The sequence below is a fragment of the Branchiostoma floridae genome, chromosome 3, assembly GCF_000003815.2.
Source record: "Branchiostoma floridae strain S238N-H82 chromosome 3, Bfl_VNyyK, whole genome shotgun sequence".
NCBI lineage: Eukaryota > Metazoa > Chordata > Leptocardii > Amphioxiformes > Branchiostomatidae > Branchiostoma > Branchiostoma floridae.
This window is the reverse complement of record NC_049981.1, coordinates 13,937,719-13,960,145: the sequence shown is the minus strand read 5'-3', so window position 1 is coordinate 13,960,145 and position 22,427 is coordinate 13,937,719. Positions and strand designations below refer to the sequence as shown.

Here is a 22,427-nt window from a genome sequence, read left to right as displayed (position 1 = left end):
AGGACTTCCGACCAAGGATGCAAGGGGTTCCTCCTACCCCTGACTCGTGTGTCATGGCGGGTGCGTCATGCCCGAACATGCCCCTATGGCCTGTCACCACAACAAAGGCCTGTCACTGCCACTAGCCGCAGCTATGTACTCGTTTACACCTGAGTTAGGTGAGGAAAGTCGTGTAAAGTGCCTTTCCCAAGGGCACAAGATCGGTGACACGGCAAGCGGATTTGAACCCGGGACCTCTCGGGCCTGAGACCAACGCGCTCCCGATCGTGCCAAGCGGTCCCACTAAGCAATTAAGCAATTTCTTACAGTAATAATAAACCTAAAGACTAATCACTATGTCACTTTATCTGAGTCCACATGGTTCAATCTATGAGAAACAAACATCACATGATAATACAGGGTACAGAGTCAACATTGGTTGTTTGTGTCAGAAATGATACGGTTTCTTTTGAGAAATGCGATAGATAAGTGTATCGGCCTATGTACAAGGAAATTGCATCAGGATATGACATAGATATATTGAAAGCCTCTGAGCGTTATTAAGAATTTTTTTGAATTAGGTGAAAACAAACATTTTCTTATTACCACAGATCATTAGTAGATATCAGTTTGCGCAACCGTGAGTTTGTAGCTTTCATCATTATGCACATGAAAAACATAGTTTCCTTGCAGTGGCATGTACCAAAGTGCTGTATTTCGTCATTGAAAAAATAATATAAGGGGCAATAAAACCTGATGACGTCATCAATATGGCCCCCCAAAATCAGATTTTCAATTCTTTCATGCCCATCTAACTATATTCGTTACGGCTCTATTCTTTCTTACTTCATCAAGGAGAAAACAATGGAAGGTCAAAATGCCAATTTAGCCAACCTAAATTCCCTAAGTAAGGCTATGTTTGTATTACTGGTGATAACGTCCATACGCCTCTGTCTTTCCTCCATATACAAGGGACATGATAAGAAAATAGTGCACTTCATTTTTAGCAGCATGTTTGCACTGAGAAACTAATATAACTCGAGGTTTGTATCTATTGAAATTCAATGAAAAGCCGAGAAAATAGTATCATAAGATATTTCACCTTTAAAAAAAGTGCAGGCCAGGCAGACGGGTCGCCTAACCAACCCTGTCTGTCTACCATTGTCTTTCGAGACAGATGGATGCCAACTACTAATAGTCTCCATAGGCTAAAGTTGGATGGACGGAGTATTACAATACAAATGTATATAGGCACATGAGACAATGACAGAGTCTTTTATACAATAATGGTGTCACAAAATTACACTTGCATTGGGGCATGTGCCCTATATTCGGGACCATGATGAACTACATTCGACACTACATCTATAGTTTGGACGGATTATGCCTCAGCAGACAATAGTTTTTACACCCTCTGTCCGCGTCTCTGACGAAGTTTCCCTTGAAGTTTCTTCCTGACGTCATTCTTGGCCTTGGACGTGTGCCGTTGTGTCACTGGACTCGACTCTGGTCCACCACCTTTCTGTCTGGTGCCGTTCGGAGAACCTGAAAATGATACTTTTGATTAACAGTATAACCTCCTTGACCTCCTTGGTGTGCATAGATTGGCCTTACAACTTTAAGGTAAACATATGTAAATTATTTCTCCACTTTGTCCGTATATCTTACTCACTCACTCACTCACTCACTCACTCACTCACTCACTCACTCACTCACTCACTCACTCACTCACTCACTCACTCACTCACTCACTCACTCACTCACTCACTCACTCACTCACTCTCTCTCTCTCACACACACACACACGCGCACGCGCACGCGCACGCGCACGCGCACGCGCACACGCACACATACACATACACATACACATACACATACACATACACATACACATACACATACACATACACATACACATACACATACACATACACATACACATACACATACACATACACATACACATACACATACACATACACGCACACACACAGACATCTATGGACACACACACACACACACACACACACACTTGGATACACCGACACAGACGCACTCATACGCACCTTCTTTCACCATTGATGGGCCTGGGATTGAGTTAGATGAGGTTATGGAGCTACTCCCCGTGGACGGTCGACTGGGGGATTGGTCCACTGACAATAGTTGAATTTTTGTATTTGTGGATGGAGACTGTTGATTTGTCATCACTGGTGTAGCAGAGCGCTGCTGATTGGACGGTGTCGGCGAGATGAGCCGTTGATTGGACGGTTTTGTGGATGGGGACTCCTGGCTAATTGATGTTGACGGCGGATTGGACTGCATCGTAGATGAAACCTGTTCAGAGGTAATGATTGGGAACGAAGACCTTGGGCTACGCGGCGATCCAGTCACCTTATTGGTCAAGACGTGTTCCGATTGAGACGGTAGGTCAACGTCTTGGCTTGTTGTAGATTGGGAAACGTTGTTGGACGTGTTATTTTGTGGAGGCTGCGTATTCGAAACTAGAGTGTCCGAACATAAGGACTGCTTTCTGATGTTGATTTTGGGTAAAGACTGCTTATTGGTTGGCTGAGCTTCTGTCGATGTCCGCGTCTTTTGTGTCTGTTTCTTGAGAGCAGGATACTGGATTTTGGGCAGAGCGGTGGTCGTCGAGGGTTGCTTCTTGGTGGAAGGTTTTGATGGACCATCGTGCATTGGGGTTAGACTATTAATAGATGGCGATTTCTTTTTTGTCAAGCTACTCGAAGATGGCTTCTGATTGGCTGCAAAGCTGTCTGCAGGTGCAGATTTCTCATTGGTTGGGGATTTTGGTGCAGGCTTCTGATTGGTGGACGGAGCCTTTGTAGATTTGGATTGCTGATGGGTTTGAGGCTTAGATGCCTTGTGTTGATTGGGTGACGCCGTTGGAAGTTGCTGATGATTGGTTTTCGGAGCGTTTGTAGATACGGACTTTTCATTGGGTGGGGCCTCCTGCGAAGGCTGCTGGTTGGTTGAAATCTCTTCTGTCCGCTCCTCTTTGATTGATGGAGGGTCTGTAGATACGGATTGTTCATTGGTCGAGGTTTCCTGTAAAGCCAGTTGATTGGTGTTCACCGTGTGTGTCCATACGGGCGGTTGGCTCTGCGGAGGACGCTGATTGGATAAAACGTCGGGAACTGGGGAACCTCCATCTACCTCGGGTGGTGAGACAATCTGTGAGTTAGTGGCTTCTTGACATTCCCTTTCTTCTATGATACCTTCAGCCTTCTCAATAGCAGAACAAACTTGAACTGATTCTTGTTCTGCGTTATGACTTAGATCCTCCTGATCGCCGAGGTCTTGTTGACCTTCTATCTGAATGGATGCTGGCTGCTTAACTGAGATGTCGTCTTCGTTCATGTGATCATAAGCAAGAGAACTTGGAGATGGTGTGAGCGGAAGACTGTTACTGGAGGACTGTCTGACTAATTCTGGAATAGTGGACTGGACTCCTGCTGTATCTAGCGATTGCTTATCCGTGTCAGGTGTCACATCACATTGTTGGCTTACAGAGGCATCCGGCACTGACTCATCGGTGTCTTTATCAGAAGGGCCTGTTGTGATGATGGGTGACATTACCTTTGTGTCGCTTCCTCCATTCTTGCTTGATATACCACTGTTTGAAGAACGGTTTTCCAGGTACTTTATTTCAGGTTGGCTGACTTCCCATGAATTGCCGTCGGCAAAATGTGTTTTGGACTGGTTAACAACAGCAGAAACATTTTCTTCTACCTGACGTTCAGGCTGGGACTGGCTATCGTCTGTATCAGTGTTGCCGTTTATTTTCTGCGGAGAAGTGGAGTCTTCTCTATCGTTTTCGAGATCTACGGCTAGGAGACTTACGTAACTTTTGTTACCCTTGACCTTTGAAGAAACCTCACGATCTTGAAGTGCTCCAACGTTATCGGACAGAGAGTTGAAGTTGAGTTTTGATGGCTCTTGTAAAGTTTCTTCGCTTGAAAGCGACGATTTTGAACTAGGGCTCACACTTTTCCCGCCATTTTTGCCACGCTGTCGGACAACAGAGGCGATCACCGTTGCCTTGGTAACCAGATCGACGTCCAGGTCAGCCAACCTGTTGACGACATCCTCGGTTTGAGACACAAGTTCTTGTAGTTTTCTTAAACCTTCCTTTGTTGTCGCTGACCTACACCTCTCTAGAAGAAAACAATTTGTTGTTTTATAACAGAACCAGAGTAATGCAGCTTGTTTTCAGTCTTATTTAGTTCGTTCACTCTGAGCGCAACTGAGCGAAAGACAAGACAGTTTTTTTAAGAAACAGTTGCCTGTAAGAATACAACTTTTATGTAAGTCATTTAAGTATAAAACACACGGACATTAAGCACAGGCATATTCGTCACATTTTTAGCATTAGATCCATATGTGACGACCTAATTGCCGAACAATTCTTACGTATACATGAAGATTAGAACGGCTTAACTAACAATACTGTACACAAGGCAAGTATCCCTAAAATAGAGCATTACATTGTACACAATAGATTATATTTACATGTACCTTTGTCACGTCGTTTCGCGTCTTGTTTGTTGCGTTTATCAGACATTCTGATGGTCCTCAGCGGTGTTGTATATCGTCAACACTCGTCTATTCGGGGGAGACGCCCATTTAACCGGCTGTACTGAGGTAAATTCTGTCGTCTGACTGGTTTCTTTCCGTCGTCCGGACAGGATTAAAGTTTCTCGCCTTGCGTTATGGTAATTTTCCCCTAGAATAGCCCTGGGCGGAGTATTTTCTTTCAATTAAAACAAACCCAGTGGCCCATAGATGAACTCTTCAAACCTCGCTACCGTCGGAGTCTGAGTGATTGTTCTCTATCAGCGACTGTTGAAGGATTGTAGACCTAAGTGTTGTTTGGTACACAGTACGGTTGGGTTTAGACAACAAAGGAATACTATCCAGGGGGTGTCAAAGTACACGTGCTTCAAAGTCAGCTTTGTCAAAAAATGCAGTATGGTTACCTTTCTCCAGGGACGAATTCATGTAAATTTGTTTAGACACAGGGGGCTTTTGTGTACAAGAAAAACATTACGTAGGAGGCATTTACCTACGTCACCGGGGACCATTTTGCCCTTCAGGATTTGGCATGCTATTTCTGTAAAGAAATTCCGCGCGCATTTCGAGTTGCAGTCAATTTAGTTTTGTACAAAACAAGAGCGACCGGAGTTCTGGTTCAAGAGTGTCAATCTTCGACTGACTTGTTGTTGCTAAGTGTTACGGTTTGGATTCTATTTCAAACGTGGATGGGTTTGTAAAGTCTCCTGAAACAAGTGAGATAGTCATGTTTAAAAAAAAAATTCACGGGTCTCAGTGGCAAGTGTGGAGATGTTGACACGCTGGCAACACCAAATCCGTAGGTGTTTTTTGGCACCTTTAGACAGATTAGCCGTGAGGCTCGGTGGGCGTCACTCCACCGTCAAGGGGGCAGGGGCACGGCGAGTTTAGAACTCAGGACCTTCTGATTCTGACTCCAACGCTCTAACCGTTGCGCCACACAGACACCCAGATAGCCATGCTTGTAGTAGCAAAAGCGCCGTGCTTACAAGGTACTCTCCAAGCAGAGGTTAGGCTCCGGCTGTTTTTTTAACGATTTTTTAGTCGTTTTTATCGGGCTTTCTATTTTGTCATTTTCTTGAAGTACGTAGGTTTTGACACAGCAAGATATAACAAAAATAGAAAGCCCGACAAAAACGACTAAAAAAACGTTAAAAAACAGCCGGAGCCTAACCTCTGCTTGGAGAGTACTTACAAGGGGTTAAGTCAGGGGTCTGTTTTGTGTGAGTAAAGGGGTACACATTTTTACACAGTTAAAAGCAGTGAATGCTAAATATACTGACGGTTAAGAATAGTCAGATACATCTCTGCTAACACTGTTACTGTGTTATTAGTGCACAGAAAAACTGCAGCTGGAACATTCGTGTATCTCGATAAGTTGTTTTGGAATCACTCATACGATGTGTCACGAATTACAATACATTAAGGGTAGGAATTACGTAGAATTGCCCGCAAGGAGCAGAAAGATTTTGCATTGTCTGCTGATAGATGACTGTAATTAGCTGGTATTAAATGGAGATAATTAGTCGTCTCCGTAGGGCCGGGCCTTCATGACATAGTTTCGGCAAATAACATTTCTCTCGTTGGTTTTGTCAGTCTTCTAGTTTCCTGCCTTTTTCAGACGGTTCTCCTGTCATTCATGGCCAGTCACAGGCACATGCAAATGGGTCCCAGTAGGGATATCCGGTGTGTTGGTAAGGTGTGATGAAAGCTGGAAATGATTAGATTGGGGGAGGGGGGTTTAGTGACTTTCCTTGGTACTGCAGCGGAACTTCTGTATCTGATATCCCGTGTTATGGATACTCTATGGGCGTTAGATTGTGACATAAGTTTGGGGCTCCCTAGCGGTTAATCATAGATTTGCAGGGTGCTTTTGTAAAAAAGATTAAAAAGAGAATAACTCCAGAAAGGAACGATGGGTTTTGATAATTTTTGGTATGTAGGTAGTTTAGACAAAGATGTACAAAATGAATTACAAATTAGGAAAATAATTTGCATAATCAATAAGAAAATTCTATTATAGCAGATTTTTCAATGTATCTCCTGTCCCGAACATTATGTGGTTTTGACATTTGAGTGGCAGATAGAGTTTGACGTCAGGGTAGATTTGGTCCCCTAACATTTAACTTTGGAATCGCTGGGGATATTTTTGGTCAAAATATTCCATAAAGGATAAGAAAAAAAAGGGTTAGAGTTGGTTTTCCATCATTCCATGCACTCATGTAGCTTAGACAAAGATGTACACGTCTAAATTAGATATGTATCATGCAAATGATAACCTAATTGGCATAATTAATTAGAAAAAAACATTACAGGACTACGATAAATATAATACATTGTAATACTTGTGATTAAAGGTAGGTGGAATATAAACAAATACTAACATGCAAACGAGTAGCTGATTTGCATAATATATTCAAAATTGCAAAATCATTCAATGATAAATGATGGAAATTTTTTTCTTGTGACATGTGTAAGTTGAAGTTTTCAACAATACCATGCATGAATTATGTAAATTTGCCATGCATTTGCATAAAATCACAAAAGCTCTAAATATTTCACAGAGTCATGAGGTCACCAAGCTCTAGTTTTTATTGTATCATGATAATCAGCCTCGACTATTTCCATATTGTTGTTTCCAGTCCTACAGCAGTTACATACTGTAATGCACAAGATTGTCTTCTTTTAGAATAAATCGATACTTTTCGTCTACGAGAGAACATATCATCACATATTTCATAACTACGGTGGATGTTGTCTGTCTGTCTGCTAATATCAGATGTAACCTGCAGGGTCAGGAAGTCACCAATGATTTTAGACAGATAGGATGACAAGAATTTTACACTACACAAAATCTAAGCACAAAACGTTTCTATATCGTGATGCCCCTCCTGCGAACGTGTTCCTTAATGATTAATCACAAATGCTGAGTTTCTTGAAGCACCATGCGTCCGCGGCATTGGGTTTAGCACAGTTGTTAACCGCTTTAGATCCACAGCCCGACCTGGGAGTGAAAAACAATTATATATATATATAAATTTAGATTGATAGAAAGATGGGTCGATCATATTTTCCTTGCTACTTTATCAATGTCAATGTATTGTATATCATTGATAAGCTTGTGCAAGTGGTCAGTTTTGGTACTCCATTCTCGTTCCTGTAATACAATTATACATTAAGTTAGTCTAGTGAGAAGGCGAACATCGGCACATATACCAACCTGGCTGTCTGTGTTGGATAACGAGCTGTACCGTCCGTCAGCCACCCGCATGCGCAATGGTCTAGCCCGTCCTGCCAGGCCTCGTACAGCTGGTGATAGGAGGCGAGTGTGGCACCCTGCTGTTCACATGCGTATTTTGCTTCGTCCAAGTCATACTTGTATACTCCTGCTGGTGACCGTTGAGGGAAGATTGTTCCTGCAAAAAAGCTTCATTTGCTAGGTTACTGTATGGAACTTCTCTGTCGAAAAATGTGTCCGTACTAAAGCGCTTGGTGTCACTTTCAAACCTGGAGGTTTGAAACCTGAAACTGTCAGTCATGTTAGTATTCTTCACAAGCTAATGTTTATCCTATAGAGACATGTATTAATTTACACCTGACTGAGTGAAGTGAGGAAAGTCGTGTAAAGCGCCTTTCCAAGATCTTCCAAAGAAAAAATGGCGACATGACAGAAATCTAACCCCGGACAATTGCAACTTGGTTCTGAGTCGAACGCTCTACCGTACTCTTCAACCCCGTTTTGTGTCATATTAATACGTATTGTAACATGAATTGGTAACCTGGCAACATTACCATGTACCAACAGTGGTTTCTGTACCTTTTTTGAGCTGAGATGACTGGTAATGTGATTTTTACCTAATTTGGGTGTTACACTGCATAGCTCAGTTTTTAGCTCAGGCATCCCAGGCCCAGGTGGTCCAGTCGTGCCGGGTGACCCTGTAGGTCCAGCGGGACCAGGAGGTCCATCCATGCCGTCACGACCGTCTGATCCACTAGAACCGGGTGGCCCGGGAAGGCCATCTCTTCCGTCACTACCATCTGTACCATCGGATCCACTAGATCCGGGAGGTCCAGCGGGGCCGGGCGGACCTGGAAGTCCATATCTGCCGTCACGACCGTCGGATCCACTAGAACCGGGAGGTCCAGCGGGGCCGGGCGGACCGGGAAGTCCATCCCTGCCGTCACGACTATCGGTTCCATTGGACCCACCAGAACCTTGTGGACCGGGACGTCCAGGAGGTCCAGCGGGGCCAGGTGGACCGGGAGGCTCATCTCCGGATCCACCGCCATTATGATGCTCCAGTATGCATCTGCCTGTAAGATGTATCGCATTCAGGGTAAATGTAATATAACGCTTTTATTCTACATTGTTTGCTCTGACTTGTTTTTTTATTCGTACTGTTGACAAAACGCAAACATAATACGCAATAGGTTCGGCGGGTGAGAAGATCACTATACCAATTGCAACGTTCTTACCAAGCAGAAATAAATTTGCACCGACTGGTTTTGGTAGAGATAAGCTTTGGATGCATCAGACTTTTGCACTTAAGTTAACAATAAAATGTATTTCTGTACCTCTTAAGTTATTCAGTTTCATTATATTCTATTGCTGTTGCATTTATTTTCATTTTTCACATATCTCAATTTGATTCTTACATTTACCCTAGCTTGCAAATGACTTCACAAGAAACTGTGGCATGAAAAGTACACAAGAAAAAACATAAGAAGACCACCAAAGCCCCTATCCCATCGTGCGCTCCACTGTAACTCAAACAATATTCGAGACGAATAAGCTGACAGAATGAACTGGCAAACCATTTCTACACATGGGACTTGCATTACATTATGTAACTTGTCAACACTTATTCTGCTGCATTAGGTTTCTAGCCATACACAACACCACAGATACTTTGGGAGAAAACACAAACAGCGTATACATTAGCTTACATTTCCTGCAAGATGGAAATCTATTCAATTTGGTCAATTCAAATCAGCTCAAAAGAGTATTGTCTGAATATGAGTTTAGTACAAGATGGTAATCACGCAGACAATACCTAGTTCGGCATTTTCTACATGACCGCTGACTTCCCACGTCTTGTCATTGGTCCTGTCCTCCAACGAAGCCTCACGCTCCAAGAGTTTCCTCTCCAGAGACAAAATTCTTTCTTCATTTGCAGACAGCTGCTCCTTCAGGTAGTAGATCTGCAGTATCACCACCAACCACGCCGTCACGCTCAAGACCACTGCACACCCCATATTGACAGTCTCTAGATTTCCTCTTTCATTTGGAAACGACTAGGATCTATCTCAATGGAAATAAGGCAAACATATAGTTATCATAATATCATAAATTTTATGCTTACAGTGATAAAATTTAACTCGTAGCATGGAAATGATGGAACAAAATCATCAGATACAAGGAACTGGGGCAAAACTAATGAGACATTCCCAAGTGACACATCTTGTAGCTAGAAAAAAGATAAGAAGGAAAACAAATAGCTAAAGGCAGGGGGATTCGTTACATTTATGACAACAGCTCGAGGACCTGACGCCACTGTGAAATATCATGTCATGGGCTTAATTCACAAATTTCGATTAACATTACATGTGTCCATAAATCACCCCGTGTCATTCTTCTGTAAACGTAACTAGCAGAAAAGAAAGAAATATTCTGCAAAACGCATGCCGAACAGTGTCGTTTTGGTCCCCTAGAGTTGTTTTTAACCCAGCCAATTTTGTTTCAGACTTAGAAAGTGAATAACTTAAGAAGGGGATGACGGATCGTCATGATTTTTGGCATGCAGGTAGGTTAATGATGACTTACGTAATCGTACGCTAATCATGCAAATGCCAATGAGAAAGATTTATGAAATGCCACCCTAAAAGGTAAACATCATTTGGCGATGATAAGAGGTCGTGCAGCTCTATTTTCTGTTTTATCTTTGTTGTGTATTTGTTAAAATAATTTACATTGATTGCTCTTTTGTAAGACCTAGTTCAAGATTGCCATCTTTAGTTTTACATACACATATTTGTCAAATAAACCCATATACGACTTGCATGTGAATTACTAAAGGAGCCAAAGTCCCAACCTTACACCACTTACTATCAGCCCCCAGACTGTCTCAGTTTTGCCGTCCACAAACAAACAAAAAAACACACACAAACTGGCCCACACATATGAGAAAATAGCCTCATTGGCAAAGGTGATGAACAGATCAATGTGCCGCGGCAAAAAAACAACAACGGACAAATGCACGTGCCGCGTCACGGCCGAAACTATGCCCTTTGACCGTAGTTGGGGTGGCTACTAACCCTACTATACATAGTTCCATAGAGTATTTAATACTGTCCGTGTTTGCCGCTACAGCACGAATACTGAACTTCAGTTTCATTTGATTTTGGTGAGAGGTTTACCGTTAGCGTAAGGCTAAGTTAGTCTCTACCAGACACCGGATCGCTGGAAAATCGTAGAAATGGAACAAATAGAGAGGAATATAACCAGCCAGGGAACATCGCGTGCTGTTCCCTGGCCGGTTATATTTCTCTGGCCGGCTTTACTCTTCTATTTGTTCAATTTTTACGATTTTTCCAGCGATCCGGAGTCTGGTAGAGACTAAGGCTAAGCCGGGACCAAGAGCAGACCGTTGCTTTACGGTTACCGTACCTTCCCTAGCGACGGAACTTGTACCTTAGCAACCGAACGCTGTGAGCAACGGGAGGCAAGGTGCGGGCGCAAACAAATGCTGAATGAGTGAATCTACTAGTATACTAATATTCTGATGTACCCATAGATATGCCTGCAACCTTTATTTAGATACTAGTAGTTCAAGCACATACCATTTTCAGGAATCCGTTGCTTGGATTGAGCCATATGCATACCGCACAAGTTGGCATGACATACCGCACCGGCCGCGGGTTGGATATGTACTATGTAGCAATGGAGATTGGAGAGACTTGAGTTTGTTAGAAGTTGTGTGATTCCTTAGGCTTTAGGCCATGACATTATGATTGGAAAGAAAGCAGTCGACGTCCGACCACAAAGCAAGCTTCTTACTTCCGGGACTGGCTGGATACTCCCGAAGGCCTTCACGCGCGCTAGAGTATACTTAGTATGACGTAATGCTGTCGCCATCCTTTGTGCTATGTACGTACAAGTTTCAATGGCAGACGTCAGAGTTGAGTTGCGTAGTGGAACGCACGGAAAATTTCACTGTCTTGTAGGATATAAACCAACAAGTGAGCGACAACTCGGCAACAAAGAAGTTTTTTTTTAATGCCATTCGGTACAAAAACCATCAACACTAATTATGTCTTCCATATTTACCAATTCCATCATGCGTCCGTAGCGTATCTTGCTAAAAATGAAAAGGAAGGTAGGTCTAGATCTATAAATACTAAACGGCAATAACTTGTACTAAATAAATAAAGGACAACATAAACTAATCATCAAAAGGTTACAGGTGAAATCGGTCAATCTTTAAGTGATTTTCTTTTACAGACGTCCATGCTATCCCGTCATCTTTCACATGGAGGCGCTTCTAATCTTCGATATGATGAAACGCAAACCGACGTTAGCCTTAATTTGTTTTACTTTTCCTCTTCTGTTCAGTATTCAGTATTTGACACAGATAGTACGTAGGGTCTGCTAAATGAGCACAGATGGTGAGCCACAAAATGGAATATCACGCTATCACGCTTATATTGAAGATTTGCTATTGAAATAAGGCACTTTCAGCCGATATCATTTTCTACGAAATGTTTGACAACCATATGCATAACAGTAATCCTTCAATTATCGATCATGTCACCATTTCCACAACAAAGGTAGAAAACTCAAATCAGCAAAGCAATTCCTTAAATAGAAAAAAAAACAAATAGAAATGCGCAAGACGTTACATATAAGATTTTAAGTCATAGATAGAGAATAGTTTATTTCTGGACGTTAGGGTTGGATTTCTAGAAATCTATTTTGGTACGGGATTCTTGTCTCTCTCGTAGTTTCTGACGCACTCGGTTACTCGCGGCCAGTCTTGATAGCGCATGCGCACGGCTCAGCTGTAGGTTGTTGCGGTCGTGCTCCAGTTTGATAGCATAAGCCGGATCTGAAAATTAAAACAGAGCTCTGGAACAACTTTGAAAGATTTGTAGGTTGTAGGAAAATAATCTTTTAGTGAAAACACCTAGAAGATATTCATAATCACTGGGCCAAGATACCTCAGATACCTTCCTCAGGGTCTATATAATGTAGGTTGGTACGGGCTAGATCCTGGGTTATTGGGTTTGACTCCTTTTTCGAAGACAGTGGAAGACGAAAGACCCCACCTCTTCTGTTATGTGTGGGTTTTGTGATGTTAAAAGGAGAACTGTTTTCTTTTTGTCAGTGAATGTGAGGAAGTTTGGGTGGAATTTGATGGCCTCTTTGAACAGCTCTTTTCTTTCTTGATTATAGAAAGAGCAGTTTGACATAAAATGTGTTTCGTCTTCCACCACGTTTGACGTACATTGTTTGCACGTTCTTTCACACACGTATAGCCTCCTTTTACCGCCCTCTCTCAATTTCAAGAGGGTGGGCACTAATTCTAATTTTGCTGATTGCCGAGCGTAAATCAAAATTATCTAATTCTAAGTATTTTTCCAGTGCTGTTTAACAGGTCTTATAAAATCTTAGCTTACCGGTATCTATACTCAAGTTACTAAATAAGAAAAGAGACATATGAAGGCAGGGAAGCAGACACATCAAATCACCTTCCTAAAAATACATGTGAACAGACTAGATAAATGTGGCGTCTCATCCTTTTCCTGCAATACAATTTCCACAGACCAATCTGAGTACAGTTCTGAAAATATTACGTTTCCAGATTGTGTCTCAGATTACACTGGACAGGCAACATTTGCCAGCAAATACAGCATATTTCAGTCATATCCCACACCATGCAAAACTGGACGAAAAGTGAATAAGAAAAGAAAATCAAAAATGTGAGCCCCCCCCCACATCCATGTGAGGTTGGACTTTTGGTGATGCACTTCCACTCAAAATGGACCAGTTTAAAAACACTTTCACCAAAATATTGGGCTTTGCACATGATAACCCCAGTCGAAAATTGAATTCTGAGAAATTTGTTTGCGAGAACATGTCCATTCAGTGGTAGCTACATGTATCAACACATTAAAAACATTGACCTTTAAATCACCACCCAAGTCAAAGATTGATTTCTGAAAAACATCCCCCCCCTCTGTGAAAGAATGGACTCTCCCAGCAACACCCTTATGTAAAGTGAAGCAGCCAAAAACACTTTATCTGAAAAAGGACTTCCGCAAAATCAGCCTAGTCTAAAAAAATTCAGGTCATGTGGCTCAAAAATAACAGACTCTGAGTTCAATCGATTTGAAATTGTGACAGGAGAAGTAGAAAAAACATCAGGAAAAGCAAGATATTTCAACCCATGTCTGTGGTATGTTTGAAGTATAAAAATGTAATTACGTGAAGGTATCCAGTAACATCTGCTCCTTCCACAGACCAATCTGTTGGTGACATGGAGTCTAAAAATGGAACTTTCAGAGTAGTTCTCACATGAGAGAACATGAGGTTATTGACTCTACTTTGTGACCCTTGAGTCTCTATAGAGTTTAAGAAATAGAGGTTGACAGATCATTTGTTGCCCTTTTATTGGTGCATACAAAAAAAAATCTAAGGCTAGTTTAATTCATACAGTCATGTGTTAATGGTGTCTGCTGGCAGTAGTTAAAAAATGTATCGCTTTGCCTTCAGAAGTTATACTTTATGCTCTAAACCAGCCTCTGACGTGCCTGCTAGAATAGAAAGGCGTCGCCAGCATTGTGCATCGGCAGAGATGCATGTGCAATAACCCTTTCCTTGCTTTCCACCAAGACTAAGTATATGTTTAAAAACACGAAGTTTCCAGATGGAATCTGTGATTACAAAACCCTGTCTCCAGTATCTAGTCAACAGCCACTAGGATATATAATAATTATTATACATGAGCTGCCGTCAAGAAAGTGCACGACAGACATGCGTACAACATGTAGGATACACGTACTTGCTGAAGACAGGAAACTATCAGTTCCACTATTGCACAGCAACTTGCTTTTCAAGGCAGTGCACCGAACTGATCATGTCTAGTGGAAGCAAAGTCGTGGCATGTACATTACATCTCTCTCTGACCAGGCCTATTGAGGACCACCAGTAGACATGGAAGTAAGTGGACTGCTTCTACACCTTACTGTTACATGGCTGTGGTCAGGTTGTGTTTGTCTGCCGGCTACATGTAGCATATACCGTATCCCGTTCTCACCGACATCGCGGGTTCACTGCTCCAAAACAAATCTCACCACGATTCCTGACGACATCCCAGCCAACGCTGAAGGGTTCACTTTGTCCTACTCAAATCAAATCACAAACATCTCGCACATTCCGCCACTAAGACGGCTGCGTGTACTGGACCTAAACAGGAACAGCATACAAGTCTTTTCCTGGCTGTCTTTGCGAGCTCTGCCAAATTTGGAATCTCTCTGCCTCATGGGAAACCGACTTCGGTACGTAAAGCTGGAAACCGTCATCGAGCATCTCCCAAAGCTGAAGAAAGTTGACCTACGTTTCAACAAACTGGCGTCGTTCTCTGAGTCTGAGCTGGGGCGGCCGCAAGTGACCGAGGTGTGGATCAACGGGAACCCTTTCCGCTGTGACTGCGACCTCGCCTGGCTGGTTGACAAGATAGTCTGTTTCCAGGCCTGTCAGGGGAAACAGCAGGCCTGTTGTTCGCGCTGTTCAGTCTGTTTTGTTGACAGAGGCCTAACACTCGGCGTTCATGTCTGCGACAGTCCGCCTGACCTGAATCAGTTGCACTTGTCCGACGTGTCCACCAAACTGATCGGCTGTGGCGCGCACCAGCCGACCACAGAACCTACAGTGGTGACTTCAGTCATGTTTCCTACAGATGGGGCCCTCACTCAGACCAAGACTCAACTGCAGCACAACAAAACTTCTCTTTCCGCAATACCAACAAGCTCTGCACAGACCATAGCGACTTCTCTTCTGAACACCATAGGCACGACAGTAAAACCAAAAGACTACGAACTCCCAGTTCTGCACATCACCATTATTGTGATGGGAACTTTCCTGGCGATGGCTCTTGTACTTTTCGGATTCAGATGGCTCTACGTTAAAATCAACACCCCCGAAGAAGCTGTCAATCATGGGCACCAGCCTGTCAATCGCGGACAGCAGCCTGTCAATCACGGACACCAGCCTGTCAATCATGGACACCAGCCTGTCAATCACGGAAACCAGTCTGTCAATCAAACTACAGCACCGATAGAAGACCATGTCTATGAAAATCCTTCAGGAGCTTTGGATGGCCGAGATTCGGCAGTCATGGACGGAGGACCCAGTGAAGCACCACCAACAGACAACATCCACTCTACTCATGACGATTTGGACGGTGGGCACGGGGCAGTCAGAGGGGGAACAGATGTAGCTATGACACTAACAACAATCTACTCTACTGGACATGGAACAGACATTATGACGCCAATAACAAACCGTATCTACTCTATTGAAGAAGATTTGGAGAATGGAACAGAAACTGTATCTACAACACCAAACAACATCTACTCTACTGAAGCAGGTATGGAAGGCGGACATGGGACAGCCACGAGTGGAACAGAAGCTGTGACACCGATAACAAACTTTAGTCCTATCTACTCTATTGAAGAAGGTCTGGATAATGGAACAGAAACTGCACAAACAACAAACCAAATCTGCTGTCTGTATTGAATAAGGTTTGAATAACAAACATGGGGCAGCCACAAGTGGATAAAAACTACAAAACCTTCTGTATTGAAGGTTAGGTATACCAGAGAAGGAAATCCCAGGACATGATGCACTCACAATAGACATTATTATGTATAGAACTAAATGTAGGTCAGACAGGCACCATGCACAGGTAACAGCATAGTTTATGGTGAGTCAGGATTGGAGCTTTTTGACATTTATCGGTTACATTCAGCACCAAGGACGGAGCCAATGGGACATTAAAGATAGCATTCCTTTGTAATGTCACCATTACAAAGTAAACACAATCCAATTGGTTTGGTTTGGTTATACAGATCTCCATTACTGACTGATATGTCACTATTCTTCCTGGAGTCCAGGTGATTTGTAGAGAATCACCAATTCTAGACGGAAGGATTTTGCACCATCGCACGTGTGGGGGTTCTTTGACATGCATGGGGTGTGACTCTCCCCATATACGGGACCTCCATTCAATGTCCTATCCCAGGGACGGCCCTAGCCGAAGCTAAGTACTCATTTTTACCTGAGTAAAGTGAGGAAAGTCGTGTAAAGTGCCTTTCCCAAGGGCACAAGATCGGTAGCACGGCAGCCGGATTCGAACCCGAGACTTCTCGGTCCCAAGCTGAACACGCTGCCACTGCCGTACGCGGTCCCACTACATACCGTAATTCCTGATTTTTTCAGCGTACTTTTATGTTCACAGTTTTCACGGTGAGGACTGTTACGTAAACTTATCATTACCGACAACAAAGAGTACAAGAGTCTTTTTGTTACACGCACCTGTTGCAACCGTGAACATTTAGTTCTGAGAACAACTTAAATTTTCTCAGACCGTGAAAGTTTGGTACTGAGACGACAAACAGTATGACAATGGCATAGAATATGATTCAATGCATATGTTTCTGACATGCCTGCAAAGGTTAATGATTAGCAACTTTGATGTGAATTTTAGTTTTGTCTGTGCCAGTAGAGCTCACCTACATTATAAGGGGCGGCCTCAAGTGTCTCTACAGAGTTTCAAAGAGAGCTTAACAGACGATTGGTTGCCCAGCCTGTACATGGCGAATACAAAGAAGGAAACAATATCTAATTCTTAGGGTAGTAACGTTACTAGACTAAGTATTTATACATGTTTGTAAATGGTGAGCAACTGCTGTCCCCGATATTGCCAAACTGACAATAATCAAGAAATAAGAAAGTCTTAACATACTACTTTGCCTTCAAAGTTACAATATCTAAGTATATGTTCTAAACCAGCATCTGACAATTGCCTAGATAAGCGCGTTGCCAAAATTGTGAATGGGCAGAAATGCACTGCAATAACCTTTTCTTGCATTCCACCAAGACTGTCTGAGTAGATGTTTAAACACATAAGGTTTCCAGATGCATTCTGTGATTACAAAACCTAGTCTTCAGTATGTTACGAGGACATTACTTTCTTATGAAAACATGGTGTTAGAAGTAGAATATTCCTCCAGACAAAAGAAAAAAAAGATCTACTATACTACGATTAGCTACAAATAATGATTTGTTCAAATATGAGCGAATAAACCAATCAACTAAGATGTACTATGGATAGAATAGATGATTGAATTATAATAATATTGTTCAGAGAAAGAGTGATAAATTGTTTTCTACATAAAAATGCACCTATAGGCTTTGTTTAGAATATGTCACTGTTGTTTTTGGTTGGGTCTACTGAATTAGAGAGCTTATTTCATGTGAATACAGAAATTGCCACATGTCAAGCTGTGTGTGAAAACCAAAGTTACCCGGAGGCCGAAGTTTCCTGGCTTGTATCCTCTTGTGTAGGTTGAGCTGTACCTGCAGCCTGCTGACCTCCTTTGCCATGGACAGCTGCTGTTCATGCAGTCTGTGCTGTTCCGATAGGTATGTGATCTGGGAAGCATCTGAGGAGGTGGTAATTGTATGTGTAAATATATTATATTATTCATAAAACATTCTGTCCTTTGTCCTTACTAATGGTTATAAATCTACTTCACTGACTTCTCAGCTTATAACTACCTAATTAGCAAATTTATAATTTCATAGCTAATCTGCATAATTGTGACATTTCACAGACCACGTAATATACTTGACCATCGGACACTAGTCATACATGTAGCAGTTATTGTCGAATAGCATGAAGAGGAGATAGAGAGTAAAGTACAAAGATGATTTAAAGGGTTAGGCCAGGTTTTCTTTACATAAGTACGTTCGAACATGGTCAAAATCTCAAAAACCATATAACTAAAAGCTGGTCATGTAGTAAAGTTTGGAGGAGAATATTTTACAAGTCTTTGAGAAAGGTTGAAGAAAAGTCTTGGCCAAAACAACGAATCACAGTAGAGGTGTGAACAACATTACATTAATCAATAATAGATGAGCCAGTGATCCAATGCAGTAGACAGAATCACGGAAAATAAATAATAATGAAATTAAAAAGAACTTTGCAAATTGAAACTAGAAACATTTAACGGTAGCGTCAGATCTTCGTTCGATTTCTTGTTTTAAAAGTCAAACTGGCGATGTGCGGTGCGCACCAGACGGGATAACGTTACATATGATTAGTGTGACACCACAAACAAGATACAACACCCAGATAGCAAGGATACAAAAAGGTTTGTAGAGCGAGAAAAAAGAATGGGGAAATCGACGGTCACGATAACTGGCAGACGCACTCAATAGATTAGTATCAACAAGGACAGTGTAATGCGCACTCGTGTAACCATTGTTGTAAGGTACCTACAGGAAATAGATCGGTAAATTGTTCAAGTGGGGTCCTATGTTGAAGGATACATGGCGAAGTAAGTATGTATATGGAGGCAAAGAACGATGGCATGTACAGTAAGTACGGTTCAAAATAGTGAAAAGTACCTAGCCTGTTACGAGGGCGGTTCAAAAAGTAATGCCACTGGTTTTATAACAAACTCATGTTTTCATCGAATGAGTTGAAATTTGGCACAAATGTACAAGGCTATATCATCTTGAGATTGAGATATCTCAATTTGTGGTTCAGATTTTTATGAGCAACTGAGATGATTTTAAGATGACCAAACCCTTAAAAGCTTGTCAGGAGATCAGTTCCTCTAGATCTTACCATTTTAAGACTATTGTAGAAAACTGAAATTTCACCTGTATAATAACAAATGTCTCTATAGATTACATGCCAAATTTCATGTTTTATCTCTCAATGGTTCATCTTTTACAGCCACTAGAATGGAGCGAGTTGCTATATTACAGACAGTTTGATTAATAGCCAAATACGTGATTTGTTGAAGAAAGGTTTTTGTAGACTGCTTTTCCATTACCCAAAAGATGCGAAACTTGGCACAATTATTAACAGTTTCAAGATCAAGAAGTGTCTTAAGTTTGATTTTTCTCAGTTAACAAAAAAGTTGGTTATGGACACTTTAAGCAGCTCACCCCTGAATTCACCGCTAATTACGACCCTGACGACCTCACTTCACACCAGGAACGAAAAAATAATAAATGATTGTATTTAGAAAATTAAAATAAGCATGTGGCTTACAGAGAAGTGCAACTTGATACATGTGCAATTTCAGTTTCTTACAATAGCTACAAGTGATTTAGAGACATTATCAAGTGCACGTTAATTAACCCTCTAATTTCTTCCGACGGGATAACAGGGGTGTGGTCATCTTGAACTAAACTCAGTCACTCATAAAAATTTTAACAACAAATTGAAATATGTCAATCTCAAGAGGATATATTCTTGTACCTTTGTGCCAAATTTTAGCTCATTCGATGAAAACATGAGCTTGTTATAAAACCAGTGGCATTACTTTTTGAACCGCCCTCGTATTTACACATCATTTGAGGTATCTTAGATTTGTTATTAAGAAAGTGGCATATTCTGGGGACGTTTAGTCGAAGAAAACTTCAAATAGCACTGTATGATTTATGTAAAGAAAACTTCAGACAAATAAAACTATATGATATATGTCCATACTAAATGAAGAAATTAACCGTAAACGTTACGTCACATTCGTCGTAGATCGTCGTACGATTTTAATGTTGCAAGGTTTTCAAGCAGAGCCAACTACCGACAAGGATCTAAGATAGCCATTTCATAATGAGACAGTTGAATTCTATACGACGCACGCACGATTATCCCGAAATGTCTTCAGTTTGCAATCGTACGACGGTCTTACGGTAAACGTGAGGGGGTCCTTACTATTGGCATTGCGACGTTTCTCAGTCCTGCAGGCCTCGGCAGCGCGTCGTGTGACTCCGTACAGCTCTCCCTCTGCAGACACCAGTCTGTCCGCCATTACTGCTAACCTGTCCGACAGACGGTCCAGTCTGCTCAACACGTCTTCCATGGTGATGAAGTATCCTCTCAAGGAACAACTACTGGTAAAAACGCCGAGACACAGCCGGTATAAAGTAGCTCGGCCCAAGGATGAAAGCTCCTTGCTCGACCCCAGCTCTAAAAAAAGAACATTTTTCGCAGTTACACGGCCGGTGACTTCTTGATCAATTCGCGAATTTCTAGGGATTTGCCGAAGTTGACAGGTCACTGAGCCCCGTCTTTGCTGGTGGTTTATCAGGCGAAAAATACGCTCAATTCCCTATAGATTTTTGGCGAGTAGTCATGAATTCGTCTGAATGTTGTGGATGGTGCTTCATTGACAGTCGTAGATTTACGCTACAGTCTTTTGCAGGACCGACACAGACATCATGGGTTTCTCCGCTACTTCATCTGGAGACGAACACAAAAAGAGAATTATCTGAATTATCGCCTACGTACTCGAGAAGTCTCTCAAAGACTGATATTGTTTACAATCAATTCTTGGACGGACTGGCAATTAGTTGCTGAATTTTCACGATGGGATGGTTGCGTTAATTACGTTCGGTGACATCTAAACAAACAGTGAAATAGTATGCTTAATTTACTGAAAGGTTTCCATGACTGCATACCATCCGCAAATTGGAGTGGATTTCGTTTGACCGAATACACTGGAAAGGAAGCAAACTGAGACCGATCATATTGAGTTAACTTTGACCGGATTATTATTATCACCTCTTGAGAATTGCGACCAAAAAATCTAGTGTCGATAGTCTATAACGTGAGATACGCCATACCTTTCTCGGCTTAAATGCAGAGCCTTTTTAGTACAGTTTACGTAGTACCCATCCTGGTGTGATGTCTGAAGCAAGTACTCTCGAGGCGACAATGTGGGCAGGGATTCTGTCCAAAAGTTGTCCATCCGGTCCTGCTGCCAACACCGATACTTATTGTCTAAACCGTCTCATTATCAGGTCTTCGTAAACTACAGCGCGCCGCTTCTTTATTACCGTCTTTCATCAGGGAGTGGGTTGTCTTATCCCAGAAGACAGTTGATCAAGAATCCAGCCTAACATAATGAGGTTATTAGCCATACAGTTACTAGTAAGTGTTTTGAGTAACCCAATCCATTGGACACGTTTAAACTAGCTTGTAGGTACGTCCAAAAATCTTGTAGGTGGCCCCAAATCTATTTGTTTCCAGGTCTCACAAAGATCTACCCGCACACCGAATATCATTACAATCCATGTAGGCATGCTGGTTTTCTACACGTACATACACACACGCGCATATACGCTACCGAAAACATAACCTTCTTGTCAATCGGCAGCATTTATATCATTGACTGCTAGGGGTCGCTTTTAAGTAACCAATTTATCGATAATATTATCTTGTGTCGTTCTTTTCTAATTCGCTTATACTGCATTTACTTTGATGGACAGTAGTAACCTCCACGGCTTCTAGTTAACGGACAGCGGTTTCAAATTGCAATACTTTGAAGATATTGCCGTTTGAAACCATCGTACGTGGACTTGATATCTCTATTAAGATTTGTGTTTAAAAACAAGGGATATAGGCTGCCCGGGGATAAAGCTGAACTACCGTTGACTATATAAAATCGTCATAAATGAAATGCCCTAAATGATCCCAGTCTAGACGGCTGTATTGAACAACGTAACACATATTTTTGTATATACACAAAATGTACGAGTTTACTTGAAATATCTCTGT

The 22,427-nt window shown here is 41.9% G+C and overlaps 2 protein-coding genes and 1 long non-coding RNA gene across 3 annotated transcripts; all 3 read right to left on the bottom strand.

Moving 5' to 3' along the window:
- Positions 1-693: 693 nt before the first annotated feature.
- LOC118412490 (mucin-4-like) lies at positions 694-5,085 on the bottom strand. The gene is made up of 3 exons (XM_035815378.1): positions 4,516-5,085; positions 2,046-4,154; positions 694-1,524 (listed from the first exon to the last, which is right to left on the bottom strand). The coding sequence occupies exons 1-3, from the start codon at positions 4,559-4,561 to the stop codon at positions 1,385-1,387; spliced, it is 2,295 nt and encodes a 764-aa protein (XP_035671271.1). The 5' UTR covers positions 4,562-5,085; the 3' UTR covers positions 694-1,384.
- Positions 5,086-7,143: 2,058 nt separating this feature from the next.
- Positions 7,144-8,000, bottom strand: LOC118412731. Its single transcript, XR_004830813.1, has 2 exons — positions 7,790-8,000; positions 7,144-7,573 (listed from the first exon to the last, which is right to left on the bottom strand). It is a non-coding gene; the product is annotated as an uncharacterized LOC118412731 (long non-coding RNA).
- A 3,623-nt stretch (positions 8,001-11,623) lies between these two features.
- LOC118412342 lies at positions 11,624-21,703 on the bottom strand. Its single transcript, XM_035815140.1, has 4 exons — positions 21,494-21,703; positions 20,583-21,110; positions 18,157-18,294; positions 11,624-12,674 (listed from the first exon to the last, which is right to left on the bottom strand). The coding sequence occupies exons 2-4, from the start codon at positions 20,728-20,730 to the stop codon at positions 12,529-12,531; spliced, it is 432 nt and encodes a 143-aa protein (XP_035671033.1). The 5' UTR covers positions 20,731-21,110; positions 21,494-21,703; the 3' UTR covers positions 11,624-12,528.
- Positions 21,704-22,427: the final 724 nt, after the last annotated feature.